This window comes from Physella acuta, unplaced genomic scaffold (genome assembly GCF_028476545.2).
Source record: "Physella acuta isolate Inbredline_101_S28 unplaced genomic scaffold, ASM2847654v3 ptg000709l, whole genome shotgun sequence".
Classification (NCBI taxonomy): Eukaryota; Metazoa; Mollusca; class Gastropoda; family Physidae; genus Physella; species Physella acuta.
Genome location: NW_026732228.1, coordinates 205,255 through 232,799, shown reverse-complemented (window position 1 = coordinate 232,799; position 27,545 = coordinate 205,255). Strand labels below are relative to the sequence as shown.

Sequence of the window (27,545 nt, the reverse complement as noted above, 5' to 3'; positions counted from 1 at the left end):
AATAATATATTTGTCATAATAAATTTGCTCTATATCACTACTCAGAATGTTTAAATAAAAACAAAATCAAATCTGTCTTTATTCATTTGGATATTTTTTGTAGAATTGCATCTTTGTCATCTAATTAAAAAAACTGAATTAAAAAGCTTCTAGAATAAAATAAGATGAAACATTTGCTTGATTTCTCTACAGCCTTTTCTGTTAACTGCACGTATAATTGATCATACCTTTTGTAACAAGATGAAATACAAATACCACCTTGATTGAATAATTCTAAACATGAAATTTGATCTGCCTACTTCCCCATTAGTGCCATCTGCATGTATTCCGTGTCCCCTTATCTTAAAATGCTAGGGGAAAGTGTTTGTCATTGACAGATTTGTGCTGCTTTATTTTGGCTTGTTTTTATTTCAAGAATTTTTACATGCCCTAAACATAAACACTAGTTGCTTTACAGTACACCTTGATTGACCTATTCAAATTTTAATTTAAATAGAAAATAGTGAATTATTTATCAATTTTTTCCCCCTAATTCTTGTACTTGATTGCTCCAGCAGCTGTGCTACCAGTCTTGTGATATGAGATGTTTTATTGTGGTAGTTGTAGCCAATCACACACTACTTGACTGTACCAAACAGTACATTCTCTACATGATTTCAGTTGGTGTACTTGTGTGCATGCTGTGCAGATGAAAGTTTACTGGTGTAGTTTAACGAATGCTCTATGTACTGTATGGAAGGGTCACTGTTATTCCCGGCTGTACTCATTCTTTCAATCCTGTTGTCTGATAGTAGCCCTACATGTGATGTGGTATGTCTATCAACATTCAGTTCACATCAGTGTTAGAGATTTGACCATAGTAGATTTGACCATAGCCTGATGTTCACATATCTAACCGTCTAGTGACAAATTAGTTCCACTATGTTAGGACTAGCCCCAGAAGGAAATTTCTCATCAGTGTTAGAGATTTGACCATAGCCTGATGTTCACATATCTAACAGTCTAGTGACAAATTAGTTCCACTGTTAGGACTAGCCCCAGAAGAAACCTTCAGCACTAGTGTAACAGTATCCAAGTGCCAGTGTTAGACAAAACCACAATCATGTAAGAGTGTACCCAAGTTGGTTATGTCAGCCCTTAAGAATATTCTATGCAAATGTTGAGTTGCTTCAAGCTGTTTGGTGTAGATGTATTTTTATTCCTTGTAAATTGTGTAATCAGCACTTGGTACAAGACTCATATTTTGACAAACTTACTTGTAATTATTTCAAATATTTTAATTGAAATTGTTAATTAAGAAGACAAATGAGCCCATTGATGATGTTTAAAAACTGTAGATTATTGTACATATTTCATTAGTGCTGCTATCTGGATGGTGTGTGCAATTGGTTGTGGAAAGCTACTAAAACAATGGTTGCTTTCTGCTATATTTCTAAGGTTAAACTTTGTATAAGACCAGTTTTAGCTGTATAACTTACCTACACATATATAAAAATAAACATTGTTTATATTAGCAAATTTTTACTAGAGGATTTGTTAAGAACTAGTTTGACAGTGGATGACAGAAAATAGGCAGGGCAAATGGTTGACATTCTTGTACTCTCTTGTGGGTGGTAACATGGGTTTTAAGTAATTTCCTGCTAAATTAGAGTAGCCTGCCTTATAATGTTTTACACTTGTGATGTCTTGCTCAGTGTGCATTAAAAATGCACTATTTAAGTGTGTCATGGTGTGGACAGTATATTGACCTGTATGTGACACTGTCACTATATTGACCTGTATGTGACACTGTCACTATATTGACCTATATGTGTAATATCCTGTATGTCTAGAGCAGTTGTTCTTACAACTTATTTTAATTTTGTTTCATGTGACTGAATAAATCTTGCATATAATAAACATGCCTACATTCCTTCGAGTGTTTTTGTTATTTTAATGTGCAAAGTTTGAATGTACTGTATATTTAATGTCAATAACTTTGTGTTAAGCTACACAAGTGGAATAGACTGCAGGCGGCTTTATTTTTGATGTCCTTAACTCTCACCCCATTAAAGCTGTCTATTCACCTTCTGTAGCTTTCAAGGATGTAACAGGTTGTTTTTATTTTTAGTACAATCGTCATCTTACCACCATAGCTGCATCCAGTCTTTCTCCCAGACTTTTTTTCTCCGGGGTGCACTTGAAACTTTTTCGGTGGGGGGGGGGGGGGGTGCCTGGAAGGAACTTGCTGAATCTTTGGAGGTTTTAGGATAAATGTTCAGCTTAGTTAAAAATTTATTCGGAAAACCTTTCCCAACGCTGGTGACTTAGTTGCATTCACCAGTTTAATACATTTTATACTTATAGTCTAAAGTTATTTTTTTATAAGGGGTCGTCCATAAATGACGTCACAATCGTGTGGGGGGGGGGGGGTCCGTAATTTTGTGACGGTGTGGGGAAGGGGGGGGGGGGTTCAGATGGTGACGTCACACTTTTGCATTATAAAAAAGCAATGCTAGAAAGCTAATTTAAGTCGTTGCGTTTTAGAAAACTTAATACATTATAATATAAATTGATTAAAACACTATGTTGACAGAGTTCAGATAAGATTTTGGAAAAATATCGATGTTTTAAGAAAAATTCAACTGCAATTTTGAGGGGGTTGTAGGCTGACGTGACGTAATTTTTTTTATAGGGGTTGGGGGGGGGGTCTGTTTTTCTGTGACGATGTGTGACGGAGGGAAGAGTTAAAAATGGTCCAAAAAAAGCGTGACGTTATTTATGGATGACCCCTAAAAATCACGACGATTATGTAGCTGCTGGATGTTTTTAGTACACACTACCACACATTTGGACAACTTCGCGAAACCAAACTTAAACAAGCAAGTAAGAATCTAGACTATTTTTTTTTTACTTGGTTGGCATCCGATGTTCCGACAGTAGATAACTTTAATGATTGTGTAGCCTTTATATATATATATATATATATATATATATATATATATATATATATATATATATATATATATATATATATATATATACGCACACACTTCCAAGTTTCATTGATTTGGTATCTTTCGTTAATACTGGCATGCAAAACAGCAAAGTGATATTTGGAGGAAAGTGGGCGTTATTACCCCAACACATGCGCGAACGGTGGGCGTCCCTGCTCTCTGTGTGGTTAGATTAGCAGGTGCACACCAAATACTTTCGGTTCAATAGCGTATTTACTTAGCAACCCTCCCATTGCGCATCTGTTCTGGGCATAACTGAGGCTCCACATAGCGCCCCCAATAGTGGTGGGCACTAGGCTTATACTAAAGAGTAAAAATGTGTGTCAAGGTTTTATTGTTTTAGAAAATGCATTTTGTTCGACAAATCACCACATTTTCACGCACCCTCTAAAATCTATATAATACGTATTCTAAGTCATCCCTGTTTTACCGTTCAAAATTTGATATTGAAAGAAAAAAAAAACTACAGCCCCCACCCCCTCCCTAATTCATCAAGACAAGGGTAGTGTGTTCATATCTGTGTTTACTTACACAAGTCGGATTGTCTAGACACGATGACACAAAAAGCCGTAAGCACGCCGCGCTGTTAAAAATACCAGTGACAACAAAGTTGACCTAATTTTAGGGACCGTAGTAGCGTAGCGGTGAGGACGCCAAGCTGTTAGCGACAAGAGCGGGGGGAGGCCACTCCTGTTGCTGATGTAAACAACGCTAGCAGCAGACGCCACGGCCGTCCTAGTCTATCATCATCATAGCTGTCACGTTGAAAACCATAGCCAAGGGTCATTTCAGGTGGGTGATTCTTGACCAGTTTTACCTGCATCGGTTTTGAAATGATTTTTAAAGCTTCGACCGACCATCAGTTAACACGTGTCGCCCTCTTCGCCACGCAACAGCCTTTAGGTAAGCCACGCTCAGTAAGCTTCGGGAATTTCCAAGTGCCGCTCCATTGTAACTGGTTTACATACCACGTACTGCAGCCTTCTCGGCCGGCCGCGCTGTGTGAGTGTGTGGGATACTAACAACATGACCTAAAACTTTACTTGCACATTACAAGCAGACCACGTGACTTTTACCGTTTGTTATCAGAGAAATCAAGAAGCGTTGAAAGTAAGTCAAGCAAGGGAGGCCACACATACGTCGCACAATACGTGGGCCATTCAATAGGTTGATTTTCCTCAGGTGCGGCACATAGGTGAAAAGGAATGTAAACCCTCTGTGAAGATGTGCAGTGGAGTTTAGCAGTTCAAACAGTGTTGGACATTGAAACGTGTGCTGATATTTCTTTGGCTATTTGGGATAGCTTGTGGATGTACTTATATTGATGATCTGGATAGTTTGTGAATATATTTCTAACAGTTGTGGATAGTGTGGATATAATCAATATATTTCTTGTAATAATTAGGAATTCCTTCATTCGTGTTTACTTTTCTAGACATTTCTTATATCGAGTAGGAGTTAACATTAGTGTAGATACTATTTAATTCTTATATGCCTATAGACAAAGACATTTTAATTTAAAAAGAAACATTAAGGATGTTTATTCAACACGTTTTTGAGAATGATCCCTTTAAATTGTTGTAGGCCTACTGAAGGCTTGCATGTTGTAATCAGCATCGTGTAATGTAGAAACACCGAGAAACAGTTGGCTGGATGTGTATCTAGGGTTGGGTTTTAGAGGGTTTCCTTCAGCCAAGGGCTCAGTTCGTTCAGTAGAATCTTGATCTTGTCAAAATAATTTGTACCTCAGCGTTGGCTGCTAACAGTAGCATGTCACATGAACATGGTCTTCACGCCGCGTCTGTCACCTGTTCATTATAAATTGTCTAGATATCCCTTTCATTACATCACCTCACCAGTCGGGGTACTAAACATTTTAATTACATCACACCTTTACTTTACTTTCATCTCTAACTTACACAGGTGTAAAATGTCACCTACGAACTGAAAAACACACATTTTCTAATCTCAGGTATCAAGTTTACTTTTATCGATTTCTCACATTAATCGATCATAAATCAATAACATCGACCAGCGAGATCGACTTCCTTGATTGTTCAGACACAACTTAGGAAAAAGTGTCAACTTTAAGAAAACTGTGCTGAATTATCGCCCCTTTTGGGTAGAGCTATACAAATATTTCTCGATGGGCGATCGTATATAGTTTCCACGGCAATTTGTTTTAATTTACTTTTATTTTTCAAATTTTAAGATTAAATAACTTTTTTTTGACAATTGGTAAAAGATTATTTTACCTACATATTAAAAAAAGGTTTACGGTATCTACTTATAGAACACACCATAGTTTAATTATATAAAACAGATCTATAATAGACTAATTGTCATTAACAGGTATTTTAACTGGAAAAGTCGTCGCATAGTATGGGTTGAATTATCCACCATATGTATACAACATATTATTTAGTATGAGGCTATAGAACATGATCAGCTGACCATGTAAACAAACAACTGTTTAAACTTTGTACAACGGATGCTTGAACTCAGGGGACACAAGCGAGGATTTCATCATGTGTATAAATAACTGACCCCGGCAGACATGGGGCTCTGCTTCAGCCTTGACCAAGAAGAAGAGAAGGCACGTGCCAGGAGCGTCGCCATTGACCAAAAGTTGAGGAAGTGGGCCAAGGAAGATGAAAACGTCATCAACATACTTCTGCTGGGTGAGTACGCCCTTGTTCATGTTTTTATACCCAGTGCCTCCGGGGGGGGGGGGGGGGGCACCTTGCCCCTTCAAAAGTATCTATGGGTTTGGGTCGAAGTGGTGACGGTCTCTCAGAAATAGACAAATAGACCATTCTGAGACTTGTGCAATAAAATTAAATCCTCTCCAATCTCCACGCTCAGAAATGTGTAGTGCATAATTTTTGTGTACACGAGTCAAATCTTTGGAGCAGTTTGTTTACACACGATCGGTTTGACTCTAGGTGTACACACTTGCCAAGTTTGGACTCTGGTCATTAGTTTTTGCAACTTGCATATTGGAAACATCTTTCCCATTCTGTTGATTTTCTCAGCGTTTCCATGCTTTGATGAGCCCTTCACCACACTCGACCAATTCTTGCTCTAGTTCAGCTAATCCTGAACAATTAGCCAAACCCTGAAGTATCTGCTCTGGCTAATCCTTATGTTAAAATCAATACAACAAAAAAAATGAACATGTAGCCGGTAGCGCTGTGTGGCTAAGGTGCAAATAACCGGGGCTTTCTTGTACAGTGGCTAAATCTGGGAGGATCCGTTTGTCTTGTTGTAGTAGATGTTTCTTACTGCAGGCTAGATAACGCGTTGATGTGCACCAGTAGTAGTCAATATAAAACACTGCGAAGGTTGTGGACACACACGAACATTGGTGTTTATTTATGTTTTATCTCGCCTCTCATCTTTTTAACATAGCTTTATTTACATCCGGGGTTTTCTCTGTTTCCTGGTTGTTTTTTTTTTAAAATTTACCATTCTCCTGTTGACTTTAAACACAGTTCTAATTTAAGAAGGTTGAAGAAAAAACAAACAGCATTTCATTTTTAACTCAAGGTCCACCCCACCATGTCACCACCCCACCCTCCCATGTCACCACCCCACCCTCCCATGTCACCACCCCACCGTCCCATGTCACCACCCCACCTTCCCATGTCACCACCCCACCGTCCCATGTCACCACCCCACCCTCCCATGTCACCACCCCACCCTCCCATGTCACCACCCCACCCTCCCATGTCACCACCCCACCCTCCAATTATGTCACCACCCCACCCTCCAATTTCACCACCCCACCATGTCACCACCCCACCATGTCACCACCCCACCATGTCCCTACCCTCCCCTAGAACCTACACCCCCCTGGTTCCCACAGTTCCCCGTGTGTCGTGTCATCTGACTCAGGTTTCCGTGACGAGCTATAACGACTAATTTCCCACCCACCCACCCCCTCTGACATTTTAATGCTTGACATGTCAATTGCTCGTGTACTAGTGCTACACCTCTTGAGGGTGGGGGATGCAGTGGTGTAGCTATATACCTCGACGCCTAGGTCGTACTCTCGATATATATATATATATATATATATATATATATATATATATATATATATATATATATATATATATATATATATATATATATATATATATGGCTCATCTTTGTGGTCCTCCCCACCTTTTCACTAAGGTCCATTTATGTGAAATTTCCCCTCACATCCGTCATGATGGCCCATCTATGTGAAGGTTTCCACTCCCCCCACCATTGTCTCGATGGTAATCTCCCCTCATTTCCCTCCACTTGGTGAATGTAAAACTAGGCTTCGAATCTTTGGAAACCTCCCTAACTACACGTCCAAGATCTTTCTACGCCGCTTTACATAGCTAGACAATTGATGTATTGTATTCAGGTATTTCCAGGTATTTATTTCACCTGCTCTGCTGACCTCATGCATAATTCATCGCGTGATCGCCTCCCTGTCGAACGGCTATGTAGCGTGACGTGCAAGCCCGCGTTGTTTTGGCTGGCTATCACCATTTTCATGTCACCACCACCATGTCACCATCAGCATGTCACCAGCTGCATGTCACCATCAGCATGTCACCATTACCATGTCACCATCTGCATGTCACCATCAGCATGTCACCATTACCATGTCACCATCTGCATGTCACCATCAGCATGTCACCATTACCATGTCACCATCTCCATGTCTATTATAGCCATGTTTGTGATGTCAGCCATTGTTGAACTTAAGTTAGCCTTGCTGTTGTCTAGACCAGATATTTTATTAGCGATTTAAAGAAAGCCGCTTGCTTTATTGACATTTAATTTAATTTATATTAGAACAGCTGAACTGAAAAGTTCACTTTTTCTTCCTTATCATCGCTGTTCATACCCAGTCTTAAAATAAACGTAGAAAGTCCGTTCTGAAAAGGAATTTCCTGCTACACGGAAATGCCACGCCCACATTGTTTTGTGACGGGCCTACCGCTGGGTATGTGGGCAGTAAATCACACGAACCTATCGCTGAACATAAACGATCGATCTCCCATGTCTGATTTAAGTGGGCGACGATTGGACCGATCAAGATTTACTGATCCGCGATCGCTGAATTCTGGGACATGAAAGCCACTTGTTTTTTTAAAAATAAGACGGTAGTTTGGATCAGACACCAGACCGGTGGGGGGGGGGGGGAAATCGGGCACCAGACCGACGGGTGGATCAGGCGCCTGAGCGGCGAGATTTTGGTGCAGCAGTAAATCTATGTCGCTTCTTGTCTACATCTTCAAACCGTACAGGAAATGTTGTGTTAGAAACTCCAGGGGCTCAGATCTATAAAAATTACATTAGGTTGTTTTAAAAATTTAAAACAAAAATTTCTGAACGTGACGCCGTTGCGTCAGGTCTCTGGCTTCAGAAGTGTCGAGTCTGCGCATGTCCGGATAAAATACTCGCACGAAACTTTCCGAGTGAGTTAATTTTTAAACATCCTCAGCTAGTGGCAAACATCTTGAAACACGGATGTTGGTTGTTACACCTTCCTTACAGACCTAACTGGCTACATCTCTGGTCGACTTGAGCGTTCGGGGCGGTGGGTAACGTAAAACATGATGTAGAAGTAAATGATATATTATGTTGAAGAAGTAAATGATGACACATGATGGAGCCGGGGATGATAACTTATGATGTCGCAGGAAATGATGACACATGATGGAGCCGGGGATGATAACTTATGATGTCGCAGGAAATGATGACACATGATGGAGCCGGGGATGATAACTTATGATGTGCTGTCCTAGCGGAACAAACGTGACAACTAAACCGGTGTAGAACAAAACAAAGAGTCGAACAAGATATTTGTTTTCATGTTGTATTCGAATAGGTCCTATTTATTTACTTCCTTTTCATATCGTATTCGATTCTTACATTTTCTTCATTGTCATACTGTATTCGAAGTTTTACTATTTAATTCAATAAGAGTTTTTTCTTTATTGTCAAAATGTGTTCGGATTATTCATTTTATTCATTGCACAGCCATTTGAACCGCCATCGTTTAATCTTGCTGTAAGACCAATTGTAAAGATCTATTAGAGCTCTCATGTACACATGATAGAAAATTGTCGGTAAAACCAAATATCTAGAGCAAACAATGACATGTTTTAGATGTCCCCGTCAGCCAGGTACTTGCTGCTGTATTTGGTTTTCTTTCCACCGTGCAGACGACAGAGTACACCTGGAGTACACCTTTCTTATCTCTGCTGACGCAGACGACCCGAGCATTAGCTGACGTCATTTGTTAGTTATTTGAAGATCGTATTGAACTGGGTCAAGCAGGCTTATGCTGAATTCTATAAGTAGATCTCGTTCGTCATACAACTGTAGACGGGAGCGGACCCAGTCATTTCATACAGCACGTCAATCGTTTTTTGATACACTCGTTCATGTGTTATGGTTTTAGTTTAACTCGTTGATCAGGGGGTAAAGAATACAAGATGGTGATGGTTTTAGGCTAGACTTGACTGTAGGCAAACATTGCCTTTTATTAAACTAGTACAGCCTAAATTGTAGGCAAACATTGACTATTATTAAACTAGCACAGCCTAAATTGTAGGCAAACATTGCCTATTATTAAACTAGCACAGCCTAAATTGTAGGCAAACATTGCCTATGTTATAGCCTTCCCAATAAGCCCATATCTGACACGATTCGCTCCATATTTTTAAACATTTGAACTACTACAGTTATGTAAGCCAGCAAATAGGTCCAGGTTGACTTGGTTTCCCCCACCCCCCTCCCCCCTGATTTTGTATTTGCGCAATTGGAACAACTGACGGGTATTTAGAGACGAACGACACCATTGTGAGCGTGAAACTACTTGAATACAACTGCATTCAGTCTACTGATTCCCACGCCTGCTAAGATTGGGAGGGAGGGGCGGATAAATTATTAGTAAATTATAGGGGAGGGGGTGGATAAATTATAAGTAAATTATAGGGGAGGGGGGGTGGATAAATTATAAGTAAAATATTGGGGGGGGGGGTGTATCCCTTCTTGGCTGAGGTCATTGTACCTGTATGTGGATGAAGTCGGATGATATAGAATCACAGTTTTCAGTGGACTCAAATTTTCGATTAATTTTAGGACAATTTTAGAGACTCAGTTAATGGAGTAGGTTGGGTCATTTTGTATTGGTAACAAGGAGGAATTGAAACATTATAAGAAAGAAATAGAAAACTAACTCAGCCAACGTCTCCGTCACACTGGTCACGTGGGGCTGGTCACGTGAGGCTAGAAGAGATTTGTTGACACTGACCTCCCACTGTCACTATTGCATAATGGTGTTAATCCAACTGGACACACGGCGAGTGTCCGTGTTAATCCCACTGGACGGCAAGTGTCCATGTTAATCTCACTGGACACACGGAAAGTGTCCGTGTTAATCCTACTGGACGGCAAGTGTCCGTGTTAATCCAACTGGACACACGGCGAGTGTCCGTGTTAATCCCACTGGACGGCAAGTGTCCATGTTAATCTCACTGGACACACGGAAAGTGTCCGTGTTAATCCTACTGGACGGCAAGTGTCCGTGTTAATCCTACTGGACACACGGCAAGTGTCCGTGTTAATCCAACTGGACACCCGGAAAGTGTCCGTGTTAATCCAACTGGACACACGGCAAGTGTCCGTCCTAATCCCACTGGACACACGGCAAGTGTCAGTGTTAATCCAAGTGGACACACGGCAAGTGTCCGTGTTAATCCCACTAGACACACGGCAAGTGTCCGTGTTAATCCCACTGGACACACGGCAAGTGTCCGTGTTAATCCCACTGGACACACGGCAAGTGTCCGTGTTAATCCCACTGGACACAGGGCAAGTGTCCGTGTTAATCCCACTAGACACACGGCAAGTGTCCGTGTTAATCCAACCGGACACACGGCAAGTGTCCGTGTTAATCCCACTGGACGGCAAGTGTCCGTGTTAATCCCACTAGACACACGGCAAGTGTCCGTGTTAATCCCACTAGACACACGGCAAGTGTCCGAGTAATCCCACTGGACACACGGCAAGTGTCCGTGTTAATCCCACTAGACACACGGCAAGTGTCCGTGTTAATCCAACTAGACACACGGCATGTGTCCGTGTTAATCCCACTAGACACACGGCAAGTGTTCTGTCTTTGTGGTCCCACTACAGGGTTACTACAAGTGATCTCAAAAGATGAGTTTAGACCCCAGGTGCTACAAGTGTGTGGACAGAGTTGCCGTATCGACAATGTATAGGCTAGACTGCTAGACGGGTGTATGGGTATAGGCTAGACGGTTGTATGGATATAGGCTAGACGGTTGTATGGATATAGGCTAGATGGTTGTATGGATATAGGCTAGACGGTTGTATGGATATAGGCTAGATGGTTGTATGGATATAGGCTAGACGGTTGTATGGATATAGGCTAGATGGTTGTATGGATATAGGCTAGACGGTTGTATGGATATGGGCTAGACGGTTGTATGGATATAGGCTAGACGGGTGTATGGGTATAGGCTAGACGGTTGTATGGATATAGGCTAGACGGTTGTATGGATATAGGCTAGATGGTTGTATGGATATAGGCTAGACGGTTGTATGGATATAGGCTAGATGGTTGTATGGATATAGGCTAGACGGTTGTATGGATATGGGCTAGACGGTTGTATGGATATAGGCTAGACGGTTGTATGGATATAGGCTAGACGGTTGTATGGATATGGGCTAGACGGTTGTATGGATATAGGCTAGACGGGTGTATGGATATAGGCTAGACGGTTGTATGGATATAGGCTAGACGGGTGTATGGATATAGGCTAGACGGTTGTATGGATATAGGCTAGACGGTTGTATGGATATAGGCTAGACGGGTGTATGGATATAGGCTAGACGGTTGTATGGATATAGGCTAGACGGTTGTATGGATATAGGCCAGTCGGGTGTATGGATATAGGCTAGACGGTTGTATGGATATAGGCCAGACGGTTGTATGGATATAGGCTAGACGGGTGTATGGATATAGGCTAGACGGTTGTATGGATATGGGCTAGACGGTTGTATGGATATGGGCTAGACAGGTGTATGGATATAGGCTAGAAGGTTGTATGGATATAGGCTAGACGGTTGTATGGATATAGGCGAGACGGGTGTATGGATATAGGATAGACAGTTGTATGGATATAGGATAGACAGTTGTATGGATATAGGCTAGACGGTTGTATGGATATAGGCGAGACGGGTGTATGGATATAGGATAGACAGTTGTATGGATATAGGATAGACAGGTGTATGGATATAGGCTAGACGGTTGTATGGATATAGGCTAGACGGTTGTATGGATATAGGCTAGACGGGTGTATGGACATAGGCTAGACGGTTGTATGGATATAGGCTAGACGGGTGTATGGATATAGGCTAGACGGTTGTATGGATATGGGCTAGAAGATTGTATGGATATCTAGACGGTTGTATGGATATAGGTTTAACAATTCTACGTGAAAGAAAATACCACAAGTGATTACACCAACCGCCCCCCCCCCCCCACACAACACACATACACTGCACCTTTATTTATTACTGAGCAATAAAATGTCCCGAAGTCTTCACATCTCAGTAAATTTGCTACCTCCCCCTCCCAACACACCCTCTATAATTTGATTTTAACTTGGTACTTTGTGTCCTACATTACATTTTTTAAAATAGATCCGCAGTTATTTAATAACTCGGAAATATGTCACGGTCTATTTCCCACAGCTAAACTAAAACATCTCATATGGGTTAGGTTACTGCAGGTATTATATAACGAAATGTATGAAATTATGAACCACCTATTACATCATAAAATTATATTAAAAAATCCATGGCTATCTACCATATTGTAGAGTATATAACATTTCTAGATGATGACACCACCAGTGTTAAGGTGTTCAATGGACGACACCATCAATGTTAAAGGTGTTTAATGAATGACACCACCAATGTTGAAGATGTTCAATGTATAACACCACCAATGTTAAAGGTGTTCAATGAATGACACCATCACTGTTTAAGGTGTTCAATGAATGATACCACCAATGTTGATCTACCAGGATTAACCTGTAGACATTCATCAGCTCCGTCAACGAGACAGCTAACTACATATGTAAATAACTTGCCTAATCGCATTATTCTCCGGTTACTTCCCTTTCTGTTGCGCGGTTTTGTCCCTGGAAAACCATCCAACTCGAGAGACGAGTCTACAGTGACCTACATAATTGGGTATTAATAGCCCACACCGTGCCAGAACACAGCGGGGTGCATCAAATGTCCACTCCAGGTTTTGTTACAGGCCAAGTGACAGGGTATTGTTGCCCCCCCCCCCCCCCCCCCCCCAGCTCTCGACTGTGTCAAATTGTTTACACTAGGCTGGAAGTTTAAAGAGTTGCCATGGCAACGATTAGGCCTGTTCCGGGTTGTTTCCTTTAAAGATCTTAATAAAATAATAGCTGGCTTGTGTTTTTTTTTAATCTCTAGTATCTTTATGTGGTTAAATTATTGGACAGTATTGACAAATTAAAAAATAAACAATTATGTTCAGGTCTACAACAGTATGTCAGACAGAAACTACACCCAAGTAGAACAGAAATAATTTAGTCCCATACATTCCTCTATACAGTATGTCAGACAGAAACTACACCCAAGTTGAACAGAAAAGAAATCATTTAGTCCCCTACATTCCTCTATATTTTTCTAACGTTATTGTCTCCCTTTTTGTATAAAGGAAAAAACACCTTGAAAAACAACAATGAATACAAGCCTATCAGCTCACACCATCCTTAATTACCCCCATCAACAATGTTGATTGTTATCAGTCTAAGTGCTGTTAGCTTGAGGCTATCTCTGTGACTTAGGGACATATTTTTGAATGACTGTGACAAAGACAGTTAAATTCAGCTATTCTATCACATCTGAAAAACCTGATCTACCTGTATATTCCATGACCCACCTGATATATTACATGACCCACCTGATCTATCTGTATATTCCATGACCCACCTGATCTATCTATATATTCCATGACGCACCTGATATATTAAATGACCCACCTAATCTACCTGTATATTCCATGACCCACTTGATATATAACATGACCCACCTGATCTACCTGTATATTACATGACCCACCTGATCTACCTGTATATTCCATGACCTACCTGATATATTCCATGACCCACCTGATCTACCTGATATATTCCATGACCCACCTGATATATTCCATGACCTACCTGATCTACCTGTATATTCCATGACTTACCTGATCTACCTGTATATTCCATGACCCACCTGATGTACCTGTATATTACATGACCCACCTGATGTACCTGTATATTACATGACCAACCTGATCAACCTGTATAAACCATGACCCACCTGTATATTCCATGACCCACCTGATCAACCTGTATAAACCATGACCCACCTGTATATTCCATGACCCACCTCATGTACCTGTATAAACCATGACCCACCTCTGTATGTACCCACAGGTGCGGCGGAGGGAGGAAAGAGTACGCTGGTCAAACAGATGAAGATCATACACCATGATGGTTTCTCTTATGAGGAGCTCATGTCATTCAGGGTAAGTTGTATCAAGTTTTACATTTTTAGGTACACACCTTCTAACTGCCATCTCCTGAATTATTGTGTCTGACTCAAAATGTTTCCCAGAAATTATTGAGGTTGTCTCCCCTTACTCGGGCAGAGATAACTCCAAAATTAAAACAACTGCTGCCTTGTAGTTAGTTCTTGGTTGGACAAAAGCTATGGAAGCAAATCCAAAAAGAAAAAGCAGGCTGAAATCAGAGTCAATGGCCTCAATGGCGCATAACCAGTTGACACATATACTTAATTGGGTTGGAGGGTCAGGGAATCCCTCCCAACACTAAAATTAAGAACGAAGTTTCCCCTTAAAGAAATGAGTTTTTCCCCCTTTGAATGATTGCGACTTTTACCCATCAATAATTGATCATGTATCCACCAATGATCAATCATGTATCCACCAATGATCCACCATGTATCCACTAATGATTGATCATGTATCCACCAATGATCCATCATGTATCCACCAATGATCCACCATGTATCTACCAATGATTGATCATGTATCCACCAATGATCCACCATGTATCCACCAATGATCCACCATGTATCCACCACTGATCCACCATGTATCACCAATGATCCACCATGTATCCACCAATGATCCACCATTGATCCACCAATGATCCACCATGTATCCACCACTGATCCACCATGTATCCACCATGTATCCACCAATGATCCACCAATGACCCACCATGTATCCACCAATGATCCACCATGTATCCACCAATAATCCACCATGTATCCACCGTCCCCAGCCTGCTGTACTGGAGAACCTGGTCAGCTCAATGAAGTTTGTGCTCAGTGGGATGGGGCTATTGAGGATCAACTTAGAGAAGGCCAACAACAAGGTACAGTTGATGTAGTAGGGGTTGGTACAGTAGGGCGTTGGTACAGTAGAGGGTTGGTACAGTAGAGGGTTGGTACAGTAGGGGGTTGGTACAGTAGGGGGTTGGTACAGTAGGGGGTTGGTACAGTAGGGGGTTGGTACAGTAGGGGGTTTGGTACAGTAGAGGGTTGGTACAGTAGAGGGTTGGTACAGTAGGGGGTTGGTACAGTAGGGGGTTGGTACAGCAGGGGGTTGGTACAGTAGAGGGTTGGTACAGTAGAGGGTTGAAACAGTAGGGGGTTGGTACAGTGGAGGGTTGGTACAGTAGGGGGTTGGTACAGTAGGGGGTTGGTACAGTAGGGGGTTGGTACAGCAGGGGGTTTGGTACAGTAGAGGGTTGGTACAGTAGAGGGTTGGTACAGTAGGGGGTTGGTACAGTAGGGGGTTGGTACAGCAGGGGGTTTGGTACAGTAGAGGGTTGGTACAGTAGAGGGTTGGTACAGTAGGGGGTTGGTACAGTAGGGGTTGGTACAGTAGAGGGTTGGTACAGTAGAGGGTTGGTACAGTAGGGGTTGGTACAGTAGGGGGTTGGTACAGTAGAGGGTTGGTACAGTAGGGGGTTTGGTACAGTAGGGGGGGTGGTAGGGGGTTGGTACAGCAGGGGGTTGGTACAGTAGGGGGTTGGTACAGTAGGGGGTTGGTACAGTAGAGGGTTGGTACAGTAGGGGGTTGGTACAGTAGGGGGTTGGTACAGTAGGGGGGGTGGTAGGGGGTTGGTACAGCAGGGGGTTGAGGATCAACTTAGAGAAGGCCAACAACAAGGTACAGTTGATATAGTAGGGGGTTGGTACAGTAGAGGGTTGGTACAGTAGGTGGTTGGTACAATAAGGGTTGGTACAGTAGGGGGTTGGTACAGTAGGGGGTTGGTACAGTTGGGGGTTGGTACAGTAGATGGTTGGTACAGCAGGGGGTTGGTACAGTAGAGGGTTGGTACAATAGAGGGTTGGTACAGTAGAGGGTTGGTACAGTAGGGGGTTGGTACATTAGGGGGTTGGTACAGTAGGGGGTTGGTACGGTAGGGGGTTGGTACAGCAGGGGGTTGGTACAGTAGAGGGTTGGTACAATAGAGGGTTAACACAGTAGAGGGTTGGTACAGTAGGGGGTTGGTACAGTAGGGGGTTGGTACAGTAGGGGGTTGGTACGGTAGGGGGTTGGTACAGCAGGGGGTTGGTACAGTAGAGGGTTGGTACAATAGAGGGTTGGTACAGTAGGGGGTTGGTACAGTAGAGTGTTGGTACAGCAGCGGGTTGGTACAGTAGGAGGTTGGTACAGTAGGGGGTTGGTACAGTACGTGGTTGGTACAGTAGGGGGTTGGTACAGTAGGGGTTGGTACAGTAAAGGGTTGGTACAGTAGGGGGTTGGTACAGTAGCTGGTTGGTACAATAGGGGGTTGGTACAGTAGGGGGTTGGTACAGTTGGTGGTTGGTACAGTAGAGGGTTGGTACAGTAGAGGGTTGGTACAGTAGAGGGTTGGTACAGTAGAGGGTTGGTACAGTAGGGGGTTGGTACAGTAGGGGGTTGGTACAGTAGGGGTTGGTACAGTAGGGGGTTGGTACAGTAGGGGGTTGGTACAGTAGGGAGATGGGGCTGTTGAGGATCAACTTAGAGAAGGCCAACAACAAGGTACAGTTGATATAGTAGGGGGTTGGTACAGTAGAGGGTTGGTACAGTAGGGGTTGGTACAGTAGAGGTTGGTACAGTAGGGGGTTGGTACAGTAGGGGGTTGGTACAGTAGGGAGATGGGGCTGTTGAGGATCAACTTAGAGAAGGCCAACAACAAGGTACAGTTGGTACAGTAGGAGGTTGATATAATTTTATTGGTTGATACAATTTAGGCGGTTGATACACACACTAGCAGGTTGATTCAAAAATTAACAGATAACATTACACCAACTGGTTGATACGTAGAAAGTCGTATACGAGGTAATCTGGCGTAAAACTCCGGTCCATTAAAATCTCAGCCATCATGTACATTGATATCTACCTCCACTCTAAAGCTGCAACTAATTCTCTGCGTCACTTACCCTGAATCACCCCCGCCCAGCCCGCTTATATATCAATGTTAGTGTACATCGTGTCACGTGGCAAGATGTTAGTGTACATCGTGCCACGTGGCAAAATGCTGCTGGTCTGTTGTACCCGCCGCTGTGTTCAGTCAGCCGGAGAGATGATCTATACATCCTAGTAGTCGCGGACCACGTTACCGGCTGTGTTCGTGGATCACGTTACCGGCTGTGTTCGTGGATCACGTCATCCATGTCGCCATGGCTGACCAAAAAGTCAAAATCTGTCAGGTACCCGCCCGACGGCAGGTAATGTAAGCGGTTTAGGGGAGGTAACCTATATGACGGTAACAGGGTGTAAGGGAGATAATTATATGACGGTAACATGGGATAAGGGATGATGTACGCAATGCTTATCTTTCAGAGCTGAAGTTTATATTAGGGCAGATGAAGTAGAGTTTACATTTTCGCCTATAACATAGAGTTGGTTATTGATCAGTGTAAGGCCCAGTTCCTTCTATTTTCCCCGATATGAGGCAGGTACACATTACAGCTGATAGAAAAAGTAGCCGCCGGTGATAATACATCTCTGTTTCTCAAACGCAAAAATTTACAGTTGAATTTTTTTTAAATAAGTAAAATCAAACAATACAACAACGAAGTGTTTGTGTACTCGTGTAGGCACACGTCACAAAATACAAGCACAATAAAATGATGTCTCAAAATGACACGAGCACACAATACAAGTAAAATAAATGAACAAAGTGTTTGTGTCCCTTCTTTAGGCGCACGTCCACACAATACAAGTAAAATAAAATAACAAAGTGTTTATCTCCCTTCTTTAGGCGCACGTCCACACAATACAAGTAAAATAAAATAACAAAGTGTTTATCTCCCTTCTTTAGGCGCACGTCCACACAATACAAGTAAAATAAAATAACAAAGTGTTTATCTCCCTTCTTTAGGCGCACGTCCACACAATACAAGTAAAATAAAATAACAAGTGTTTGTCTCCCTTCTTTAGGCGCACGTCCACACAATACAAGTAAAATAAAATAACAAGTGTTTGTCTCCCTTCTTTAGGCCCACGTCCACACCATCCTGTCGAGTCAGTGCTGCTATGACGAGGAGAGCCTGATGCTCGTCCACATCTACGAGTCCCTGAGGAATCTGTGGCGGGACCGTGGGGTCAAGGCCGCCGTGGCTCGAGGCTACGAGTACGAGCTCAACGACTCGGCCATCTAGTAAGTCACGTGATGCCCGTCTCATGTGACGTAGACTGTGTTCCATGTTAGTTCATGTGTTCAATGTTGTTTACCCAAAATAAACTGCACCGTGTCAAAAATCTTGTGCCCTAACAGTGTTAAGAAACTATTTTCTCTTTACACCATACATCGCATAAAAATGATCTATATGCTCAGAACATCATAAATATAGGCTGTAGTATATATAAGTCAGTCATTAAAAGAACTGAATTGAACTTGCTACACATGTTCGACAACTTATTTTGTTTACTAATTTAATCAATTACTTCCCTTGCATACAGCTACTTTGAAAACATGGAGAGGATTTGTTCTTTGAAGTATGTGCCGACGCCCACCGATGTTTTGAGGGCGAGGGTTCGAACCACAGGTGTCATCGAGACCTGGTTTAAGGTGGAGAGTATTATGATCAGGTACATCTAATTAATCTAATTAGGTAAATCTAATTAAAGTCAAGAGTATTATGATCAAGTAAATCTAAATAAAGTCCTGAAAATAATGATCAGGTAAATCTAATTACAGGTAGAGAATTGGTAAACGAGGTAAATTTAATTTAAATTTAATTTTTAAAAATTCTTTTTTAAAAATGATTATTATTTATATATAGTTAAACAAAATTCACTAGCTTAACTAACATAATATTTTTTTTTCTGGCCAGAATGTATGACGTTGGGGGTCAGAGGTCAGAAAGAAGGAAATGGATCCAGTGTTTTGATCACGTGAAGTGTGTTCTGTTTGTGGTGGCCATCAGCGCTTATGATATGTGTCTTATAGAGGACCCTGCTGTGGTAAGTTGGTCCAATATGTCATGTGTCATTTGTCAGGACACCCCCCGGGTGGTAGGTTGGTCCATTATGTCATGTGTCATTTGTCAGCCCCCCCCCCCCCCCCAGTGGTAGGCTGGTCCAATATGTCATGTGTCTTATAGAGGACTGCACAGTGGTAGGTTGGTCCATTATGTCATGTGTCAGGACCGCACAGTGGTAGGTTGGTCCATTATGTCATGTGTCAGGACCGCACAGTGGTAGGTTGGTCCATTATGTCATGTGTCATCTGTCAGCACCCCACAGTGGTAGGTTGGTCCATTATGTCATGTGTCATCTGTCAGGACCCCCCCCCCCCCCCCCGGGTGGTAGGTTAGTCCATTATGTCATGTGTCCATATCGAAATTAGCTGGCAACATTTAATTTATCATGTATGTCTGTGACTGCATCACCTTGTATTTCAATTCTATCATCTATAAGCCTACACGAATTTATAAAACTTATTATGTTTTTCCCCAGAACCGCCTGGAAGAAAGTTTGAAACTTTTTAGCCAAATCTGCAACAACAGATTCTTTGTGCGCAGTACCATGGTAAGTTTGACCAGACTTTTGTCTGTACCATGGTCAGTTCCACCAGACTGTACCATGGTCAGTTTCACCTGACTGTACCATGGTAAGTTTGACCAGACTGTACCATGGTCAGTTCCATCAGACTGTACCATGGTAAGTTCCACCAGACTGTACCATGGTCAGTTTAACCAGACTGTACCATGGTCAGTTTCACCAACTGCCATCACCTACCCTTCTTGGAGGTGTGTATTCTTCAAAGACAGATTTCTTGCAAGAAGCTAAACCATGTAGTTTTCAATCTTGCGGTGTTCATCAAATATTGTTTACAGTTAAAAAAATAATTTAAACAGAAGACAGACTGAGACTGTTTTGTTAACTGCAAGATGTGTTAGTTTCATGTAAACACTGTAGGTGTTGTATGTAATGTTTTAGCCATTTAGCTGTTGTGATAAAACCTCCTTTTTGTTTATTTTCAGATTTTGTTTCTTAACAAGCTAGACCTGTTTCAGGACAAAATAAAATACTCAAAAAGACATCTGCGATACTTTTTTCCTGATTTTTCAGGTTTGTGTAACTGCACATTCGAATTTAAAAAAATTAAAACTTACTGTTAACTCTTGTTTATGTTTTAACTGTTGTTTTTGTGTTGTGTTGGTACTGTTCTTTGTGTTCCTTTATAAGATTTTTTTTCCTGTTCTAAATGTTAGGTAGCTCTAAACAGTATTTTCTTGTTGTATCCCATCAACTCTCTAGTCTCCCCTTGTACACAATGTAAAAAAAATGTCAACTTTGTATGCTAATTTTGTTCTCCCCCCCCCCCCCCCCAACAGGGCCAGATAAAGATGTCGACGCAGCAGCCCGCTACATCCAGCATCTGTTCTTGATGCAAGTCTCAAGTCCCTCCAAAGTTGTCTACCCTCACTTCACCACCGCTACTGATACAACCAACATACAAGTCGTCTTCCAGGTGCTCATGGACTCCATACTAAGGGACAACTTAAAGGGCACGTCACTCTTGTAGCAGTCAGTGGTCTCAAAGGGCACGTCACTCTTGTAGCAGTTGTCTCAAAGGGCACGTCACTCTTGTAGCAGTCAGTGGTCTCAAAGGGCATGTCACTCTTGTAGCAGTCAGTGGTCTCAAAGGGCACGTCACTCTTGTAGCAGTTGTCTCAAAGGGCACGTCACTCTTGTAGCAGTCAGTGGTCTCAAAGGGCATGTCACTCTTGTAGCAGTCAGTGGTCTCAAAGGGCACGTCACTCTTGTAGCAGTTGTCTCAAAGGGCACGTCACTCTTGTAGCAGTCAGTGGTCTCAAAGGGCACGTCACTCTTGTAGCAGTCAGTGGTCTCAAAGGGCACGTCACTCTTGTAGCAGTCAGTGGTCTCAAAGGGCACGTCACTCTTGTAGCAGTTGTCTCAAAGGGCACGTCACTCTTGTAGCAGTCAGTGGTCTCAAAGGGCACGTCACTCTTGTAGCAGTCAGTGGTCTCAAAGGGCACGTCACTCTTGTAGCAGTCAGTGGTCTCAAAGGGCACGTCACTCTTGTAGCAGTCAGTGGTCTCAAAGGGCACGTTACTCTTTTAGCAGACAGTGGTCTCAAAGGGCACGTCACTCTTGTAGCAGTCAGTGGTCTCAAAGGGCACGTCACTCTTGTAGCAGTCAGTGGTCTCAAAGGGCACGTCACTCTTGTAGCAGTCAGTGGACTCAAAGGGCACGTCACTCTTGTAGCAGTCAGTGGTCTCAAAGGGCACGTCACTCTTTTAGCAGACAGTGGTCTCAAAGGGCACGTCACTCTTGCAGCAAACGGTTGCTGAGTTGAGATTGTGCCTTAATCTAAAAAGACGCCATTTCCAAAAGAAAATAGACCATTGCGTTAGCATGTTGGGATGGAAGAGTTCTGTGAGTGGTATGTTTAGACACATGGGTGTGTGGGGTTTTGGTGTGAGGGTGTGAACGTCTTTTGATCTGGACTTCTCATTCAAACAGTTGAAACACTGAATCTGGTTAGTCCAGAGTCACTGTTGGATAGCTGACTCCCAGCGTCACTGTTGGATAGCTGACTCCCAGTGTCACTGTTGTGTACCTGACTCCCAGCGTCACCGTTGTGTAGCTGACTCCCAGCGTCACTGTTGTGTACCTGACTCCCAGCGTCACTGTTGTGTACCTGACTCCCAGCGTCACTGTTGTGTAGCTGACTCCCAGCGTCACTGTTGTGTAGCTAACTGCAAAAAAAAAAAGACAATCATGTTTCTAAACCAACTCATCTTCATGTTTTGGAGCAAAGGCTGGTGATTTGAAGGCTTGTGATTGTAATAAAAGTCACTAGTCATGGACGTGGTTCACACTTCTTCAGATGGCATAGATCACGTGCTGACAATTGAACCCTAAACCTGATCTTGAACCCTAAACCTGATCTTGAACCCTAAACCTAAGCAAGTTAAGATCACAAGTGAAACCTCAGGTACCTAATGCACAAGAAAACCAAAATCTAAAACCGTTTGCTTGAAATACTTAACTTAGCTTTTAATCTAGTGTTGGTTCTTGTAAATAGTTTTATTACGTTTCTCTTTTGGTAACGGCATTTTATTTTTGGTCACAAAAATATTTTCACATCGCATTTTATGGTCACTTCGTTTTTATTATTTATTTACAACTTTTGGTAGCAAAAACATTGTATAAATGTCATTCAAATTTTCACCATGGTGTCATTTAAACCTCACACCGACGGCAGCAGAATTGTGATTCATGTACATCAACCATTTTAATAATTGTGTTTCTGTGTTTGTATAAGTTTAAATATGTGATGTAAATACGACATCAATGTAAACACTTTTCTAGCTAAATTAAAAGTCACATAAAGAGTGTAGTGAGGGGTTGTCTATAATTATCACCAGGCTACTTAATGAATGGCTACTCTGGCAAGCTTAATTACAGGTCAGTGAGTGGGTTTCAAGAAAACTTGAGTACGAGTTAGCTCAAGTTAGAGACATTTACTTATAAGACAGAAGTTTCTAAATGGCTTTAGATTAGGTATAATCTAAAATGTTTAGGACCAGTTAATTAATAATATATATTTTACGACACATTTTGTAATAAGGTCGCATATTGTGTCAATGTCTAAACGCCAGATGTCTATATCGTGTATAGACAACCCCCGAACTCAAACTGTAATAATAATTATATATTACATGTCTTGATATGTATTGCTTGCTCGTGTTTTATTTGAAAATGATCTGAATTTTATGAGATCTCAAACAAGGCATAAGTTTAGCCGAGGAAGATCTGAATTTTATGAGATCTCAAGAAAAAGTTAGAACGAATATGATCTGAATTTTATGAGATCTCAAGAAAAAGTTAGAACGAATAGGATCTGAGTTTTATGAGATTTCAAGCAAGGCAGAAGTTTAGCCAAATATGATCTGAATTTGATGAGATCTCCAACAAGCCAATGGTTTAACTGTATCTCAAACACGACAAAAGGTTTAGCTGTGTAGGATCAACCACCTATCTATCTGTATGCTATCTTTTTCTGAAGATTCCACTAACATTTCTTGTTTAAAGAAATGCATTCAAGGCACTGTTTTTATGATATTTAATTATGACAATAAAAATTAAGACATATTCAGTGTTTCATTTTTCGATCTTTCCCCCTGTGGGGGGGGGGGGGGGGTGGACACTGGTTAAAGTCAGGGGCGTAGCGAGGGGGGGGGGGCGGGGGGGTGCGGACCGCACCGGGTGACACCATTTAGGGGGGTGACACCAAGGCAAAAAATAGCAAAATATATAGAGAAAGACTTCAGGGGGGGGGGGGGGGGTGCAAATCGAAAACTTGAAAGTTTGTCCCCGGGAAGGGTAGCTACGCCTCTGGGGGGGGGGGTGACACCATTAAGTGCCGCACCGGGTGACACCCGACCTCGCTACGCCACTGGTTAAAGTATTCATTTGTTATATTAATTTTTTTTTTATAAATTACACATTTTTCTTTTCGTTCGGGGGGGGGGGGGGGCGGCACTAATAAGAGACATTAACATACAAGCACCAGTGAACAGTCCCAACTGTTTACATCATAAACACCAATATTTCTAAGCGGAGCTTTTAAGGGAAGGAACTCTGATGTATTTTTGTCCTTGTTTCTTTTTCTTTGATTATCTACCCTTAGTTTTTAAGATAGTGAAAACATAATTCACTTTTTAACTGTTGAGAATAAAATAAAAAAAAAATACTATAAAGTTGAAATGATTTCAAGGAATACAAGTCAAATGATTTTACTCATTTTCCCATCATATAACTAAGGGGCTTAATTTAAAATCAAACTATTTAAATACGGATCGAACTCATGATAAATATCACGCGGGTGTTGGGATATGGGCTATCATTTAGCTCTATATAATGGTAAATGGAGTTGTGGTGATCGAGATGTTTTTTTTTTAAGTTTATATAAGAAAAATTTCGCTACTCTATCTTGTTTAATGAATCAATTTCTCGAAGACTTGGCAGAAAATATATTGATTATTATTGAATTTGTTTTAATTAATTAGTAAAATATATTTTTGACCAGTACCTACATTAGAAATTAGAATTGTAATTAAATGCTCAAAACTACTTTATATTAAGTGGTGGATAGGTAGCTTTGTTAAATATTATAGCGGATGGAGGTCTATAAAATAGATATGTAAAAATGTATGTGGTGGTGAGAGATTTTTGTGTGATACACATTTTTCTTTTTCGTTCGGGGGTGGGGGGGGGGGGGCGGCACTAATAAGATACATTAACATACAAGCACCAGTGAACAGTCCCAACTGTTTACATCATAAACACAAATATTTCTAAGCGGAGCTTACACGACCTGTTACCGTGCCGGTATAAGGAGCCCCACGGTTCGACTGTCGCTTCTCAACGCTACCCTGTGGGGAGGGTGTGTGGTTACCACAGCAGGGAGGGTGTGTGGTTACCACAGGGAGGGTGTGTGGTTACCACAGTAGGGAGGGTGTGTGGTTACCACAGGGAGGGTGTGTGGTTACCACAGGGAGGGTGTGTGGTTACCACAGCAGGGAGGGTGTGTGGTTACCACAGCGGGGAGAGTGTGTGGTTACCACAGGGAGGGTGTGTGGTTACTACAGTAAGGGTGAGTGTGGTTACCACAGGGAGGGTGTGTGGTTACCACAGTAGGGAGGGTGTGTGGTTACCACAGGGAGGGTGTGTGGTTACCACAGCAGGGAGGGTGTGTGGTTACCACAGCGGGGAGAGTGTGTGGTTACCACAGTAGGGAGGGTGTGTGGTTACCACAGTAGGGAGGGTGTGTGGTTACCACAGCAGGGAGGGTGTGTGGTTACCACAGCAGGGAGGGTGTGTGGTTACCACAGGGAGGGTGTCTGGTTACCACAGTAGGGAGGGTGTGTGGTTACCACAGTAGGGAGGGTGTGTGGTTACCACAGGGAGGGTGTGTGGTTACCACAGCAGGGAGGGTGTGTGGTTACCACAGCGGGGAGAGTGTGTGGTTACCACAGCGGAGAGGGTGTGTGGTTACCACAGTAGGGAGGGTGTGTGGTTACCACAGTAGGGAGGGTGTGTGGTTACCACAGTAGGGAGGGTGTGTGGTTACCACAGCAGGGAGGGTGTGTGGTTACCACAGTAGGGAGGGTGTCTGGTTACCACAGCAGGGAGGGTTTGTGGTTACCACAGGGAGGGTGTGTGGTTACCACGGGGAGGGTGTGTGGTTACCACAGCAGGGAGGGTGTGTGGTTACCACAGCGGGGAGAGTGTGTGGTTACCACAGCGGAGAGGGTGTGTGGTTACCACAGTAGGGAGGGTGTGTGGTTACCACAGTAGGGAGGGTGTGTGGTTACCACAGTAGGGAGGGTGTCTGGTTACCACAGCAGGGAGGGTTTGTGGTTACCACAGGGAGGGTGTGTGGTTACCACGGGGAGGGTGTGTGGTTACCACATCAGGGAGGGTGTGTGGTTACCACAGCGGGGAGAGTGTGTGGTTACCACAGCAGGGAGGGTGTGTGGTTATCACAGCGGGGAGGGTGTGTGGTTACCACAGTAGGGAGGGTGTGTGGTTACCACAGCAGTGAGGGTGTGTGGTTACCACAGTAGGGAGGGTGTGTGGTTACCACAGTAGGGAGGGTGTCTGGTCTGGTTACCACAGCAGGGAGGGTGTGTGGTTACCACAGTAGGGAGGGTGTCTGGTCTGGTTACCACAGCAGGGAGGGTGTGTGGTTACCACAGTAGGGGTCAGTGTGGTTACCACAGTAGGGAGGGTGTGTGGTTACCACAGTAGGGAGGGTGTGTGATTACCACAGGGAGGGTGTGTGGTTACCACAGGGAGGGTGTGTGGTTACTACAGCGGGGAGGGTGTGTGGTTACCACAGCATGGAGGGTGTGTGGTTACCAGAGTAGGGAGGGTGTGTGGTTACCACAGTAGGGAGGGTGTGTGGTTACGACAACAGGGAGGGTGTGTGGTTACCACAGCGGAGAGGGTGTGTGGTTACCACAGCAGGGAGCGTGTGTGGTTACTACAGCGGTGAATGTGTGTGGTTACCACAGCGGGGAGGTTGTGTGGTTACCACAGCGGGGAGGGTGTCTGCAGTATCCGGCATTCAGTTCATACGGTGAACATTACGAGCATTTTACAGTCGAGGTGGCGTTCGTACAACGAAACCTTTATTCTACTCAAAGTACGTTTTGCTGGCTACTCCTACTAATACCCGAACCCTCGGGCAGATGATGCTAGTCAGCTGGGGACAGCCACCCATGTAGGAGCCAGAAATCAAAACCTTCAACCCGAGGCCCCGCCCAAGCATAATCCGCCCCTGACCAGTGGAGTGTGACTCGGGACCACCGCCATGTTATGTCACCAGGCACGGTTATTTTTTCAAAGAACTAAAAATAAATCCTACAGGCTAGGAGTGCGACCGAACTGGTTCGATCCGGTTTTTGTACTTCTATGTTGCCCACGCGTGGCTAGCGCCGCCACCAAAGAATTAATTAAAAACCTGTCGGAAAAAAAGATCTGATACGTCATTGACGCAGCCCCCTCTAACCTCCACTACCCCCCCCCCCCCGACCCTCCAGGTGTTTTCAAATGTGTCGCACGAGCCTGATCTTGCAGCACGTGCCGTCCCCATTCCTCTGTTACGTCACAGACTCGACACAGACGGCTCCAGACAATCGGAGAGTTTCGCCGGCAGACGGCTCCGTGTCACCTGAAACCCTTTCACTCGGGCCAATCAGTCAATACACGTGTCCAATATCCGCAGAGATCCGCCCGGGACGCGCCAGCCTATCTTGGTATTCGTTCAATTACCTGACTTTTGCCTGTCTTTTACCTGACTTTTGGAGTGGGTACTCTTGCAACATGACGTCTTCCTTACAACGTTTGGATTCAATGGGGCTTTG

At 43.0% G+C, this 27,545-nt stretch overlaps 1 protein-coding gene and 1 long non-coding RNA gene across 2 annotated transcripts; both read left to right on the top strand.

The window, feature by feature from the left end:
- Window positions 1-5,328: 5,328 nt before the first annotated feature.
- LOC131949651 (guanine nucleotide-binding protein G(o) subunit alpha) lies at window positions 5,329-21,305 on the top strand. The gene is made up of 9 exons (XM_059311498.1): window positions 5,329-5,677; window positions 14,546-14,637; window positions 15,419-15,511; window positions 18,636-18,796; window positions 19,099-19,227; window positions 19,473-19,602; window positions 20,098-20,169; window positions 20,625-20,712; window positions 20,979-21,305. The coding sequence occupies exons 1-9, from the start codon at window positions 5,554-5,556 to the stop codon at window positions 21,167-21,169; spliced, it is 1,080 nt and encodes a 359-aa protein (XP_059167481.1). The 5' UTR covers window positions 5,329-5,553; the 3' UTR covers window positions 21,170-21,305.
- Window positions 21,306-21,398: 93 nt separating this feature from the next.
- Window positions 21,399-23,767, top strand: LOC131949652 (uncharacterized). The gene is made up of 2 exons (XR_009388186.1): window positions 21,399-21,803; window positions 21,856-23,767. It is a non-coding gene; the product is annotated as an uncharacterized LOC131949652 (long non-coding RNA).
- The last annotated feature ends 3,778 nt before the right edge of the window (window positions 23,768-27,545 follow it).

What these genes read in the sequence shown, in the direction of transcription:
- LOC131949651 (XM_059311498.1), top strand. Translation starts at nt 5,554, where the DNA reads ATGGGGCTCTGCTTCAGCCTTGACCAAGAAGAAGAGAAGGCACGTGCC. An exon ending in CATCAACATACTTCTGCTGG is followed by an intron (nt 5,678 to 14,545) that starts GTGAGTACGCCC and finishes ATGTACCCACAG; the next exon opens with GTGCGGCGGAGGGAGGAAAG. An exon ending in CTCAACGACTCGGCCATCTA is followed by an intron (nt 18,797 to 19,098) that starts GTAAGTCACGTG and finishes CCTTGCATACAG; the next exon opens with CTACTTTGAAAACATGGAGA.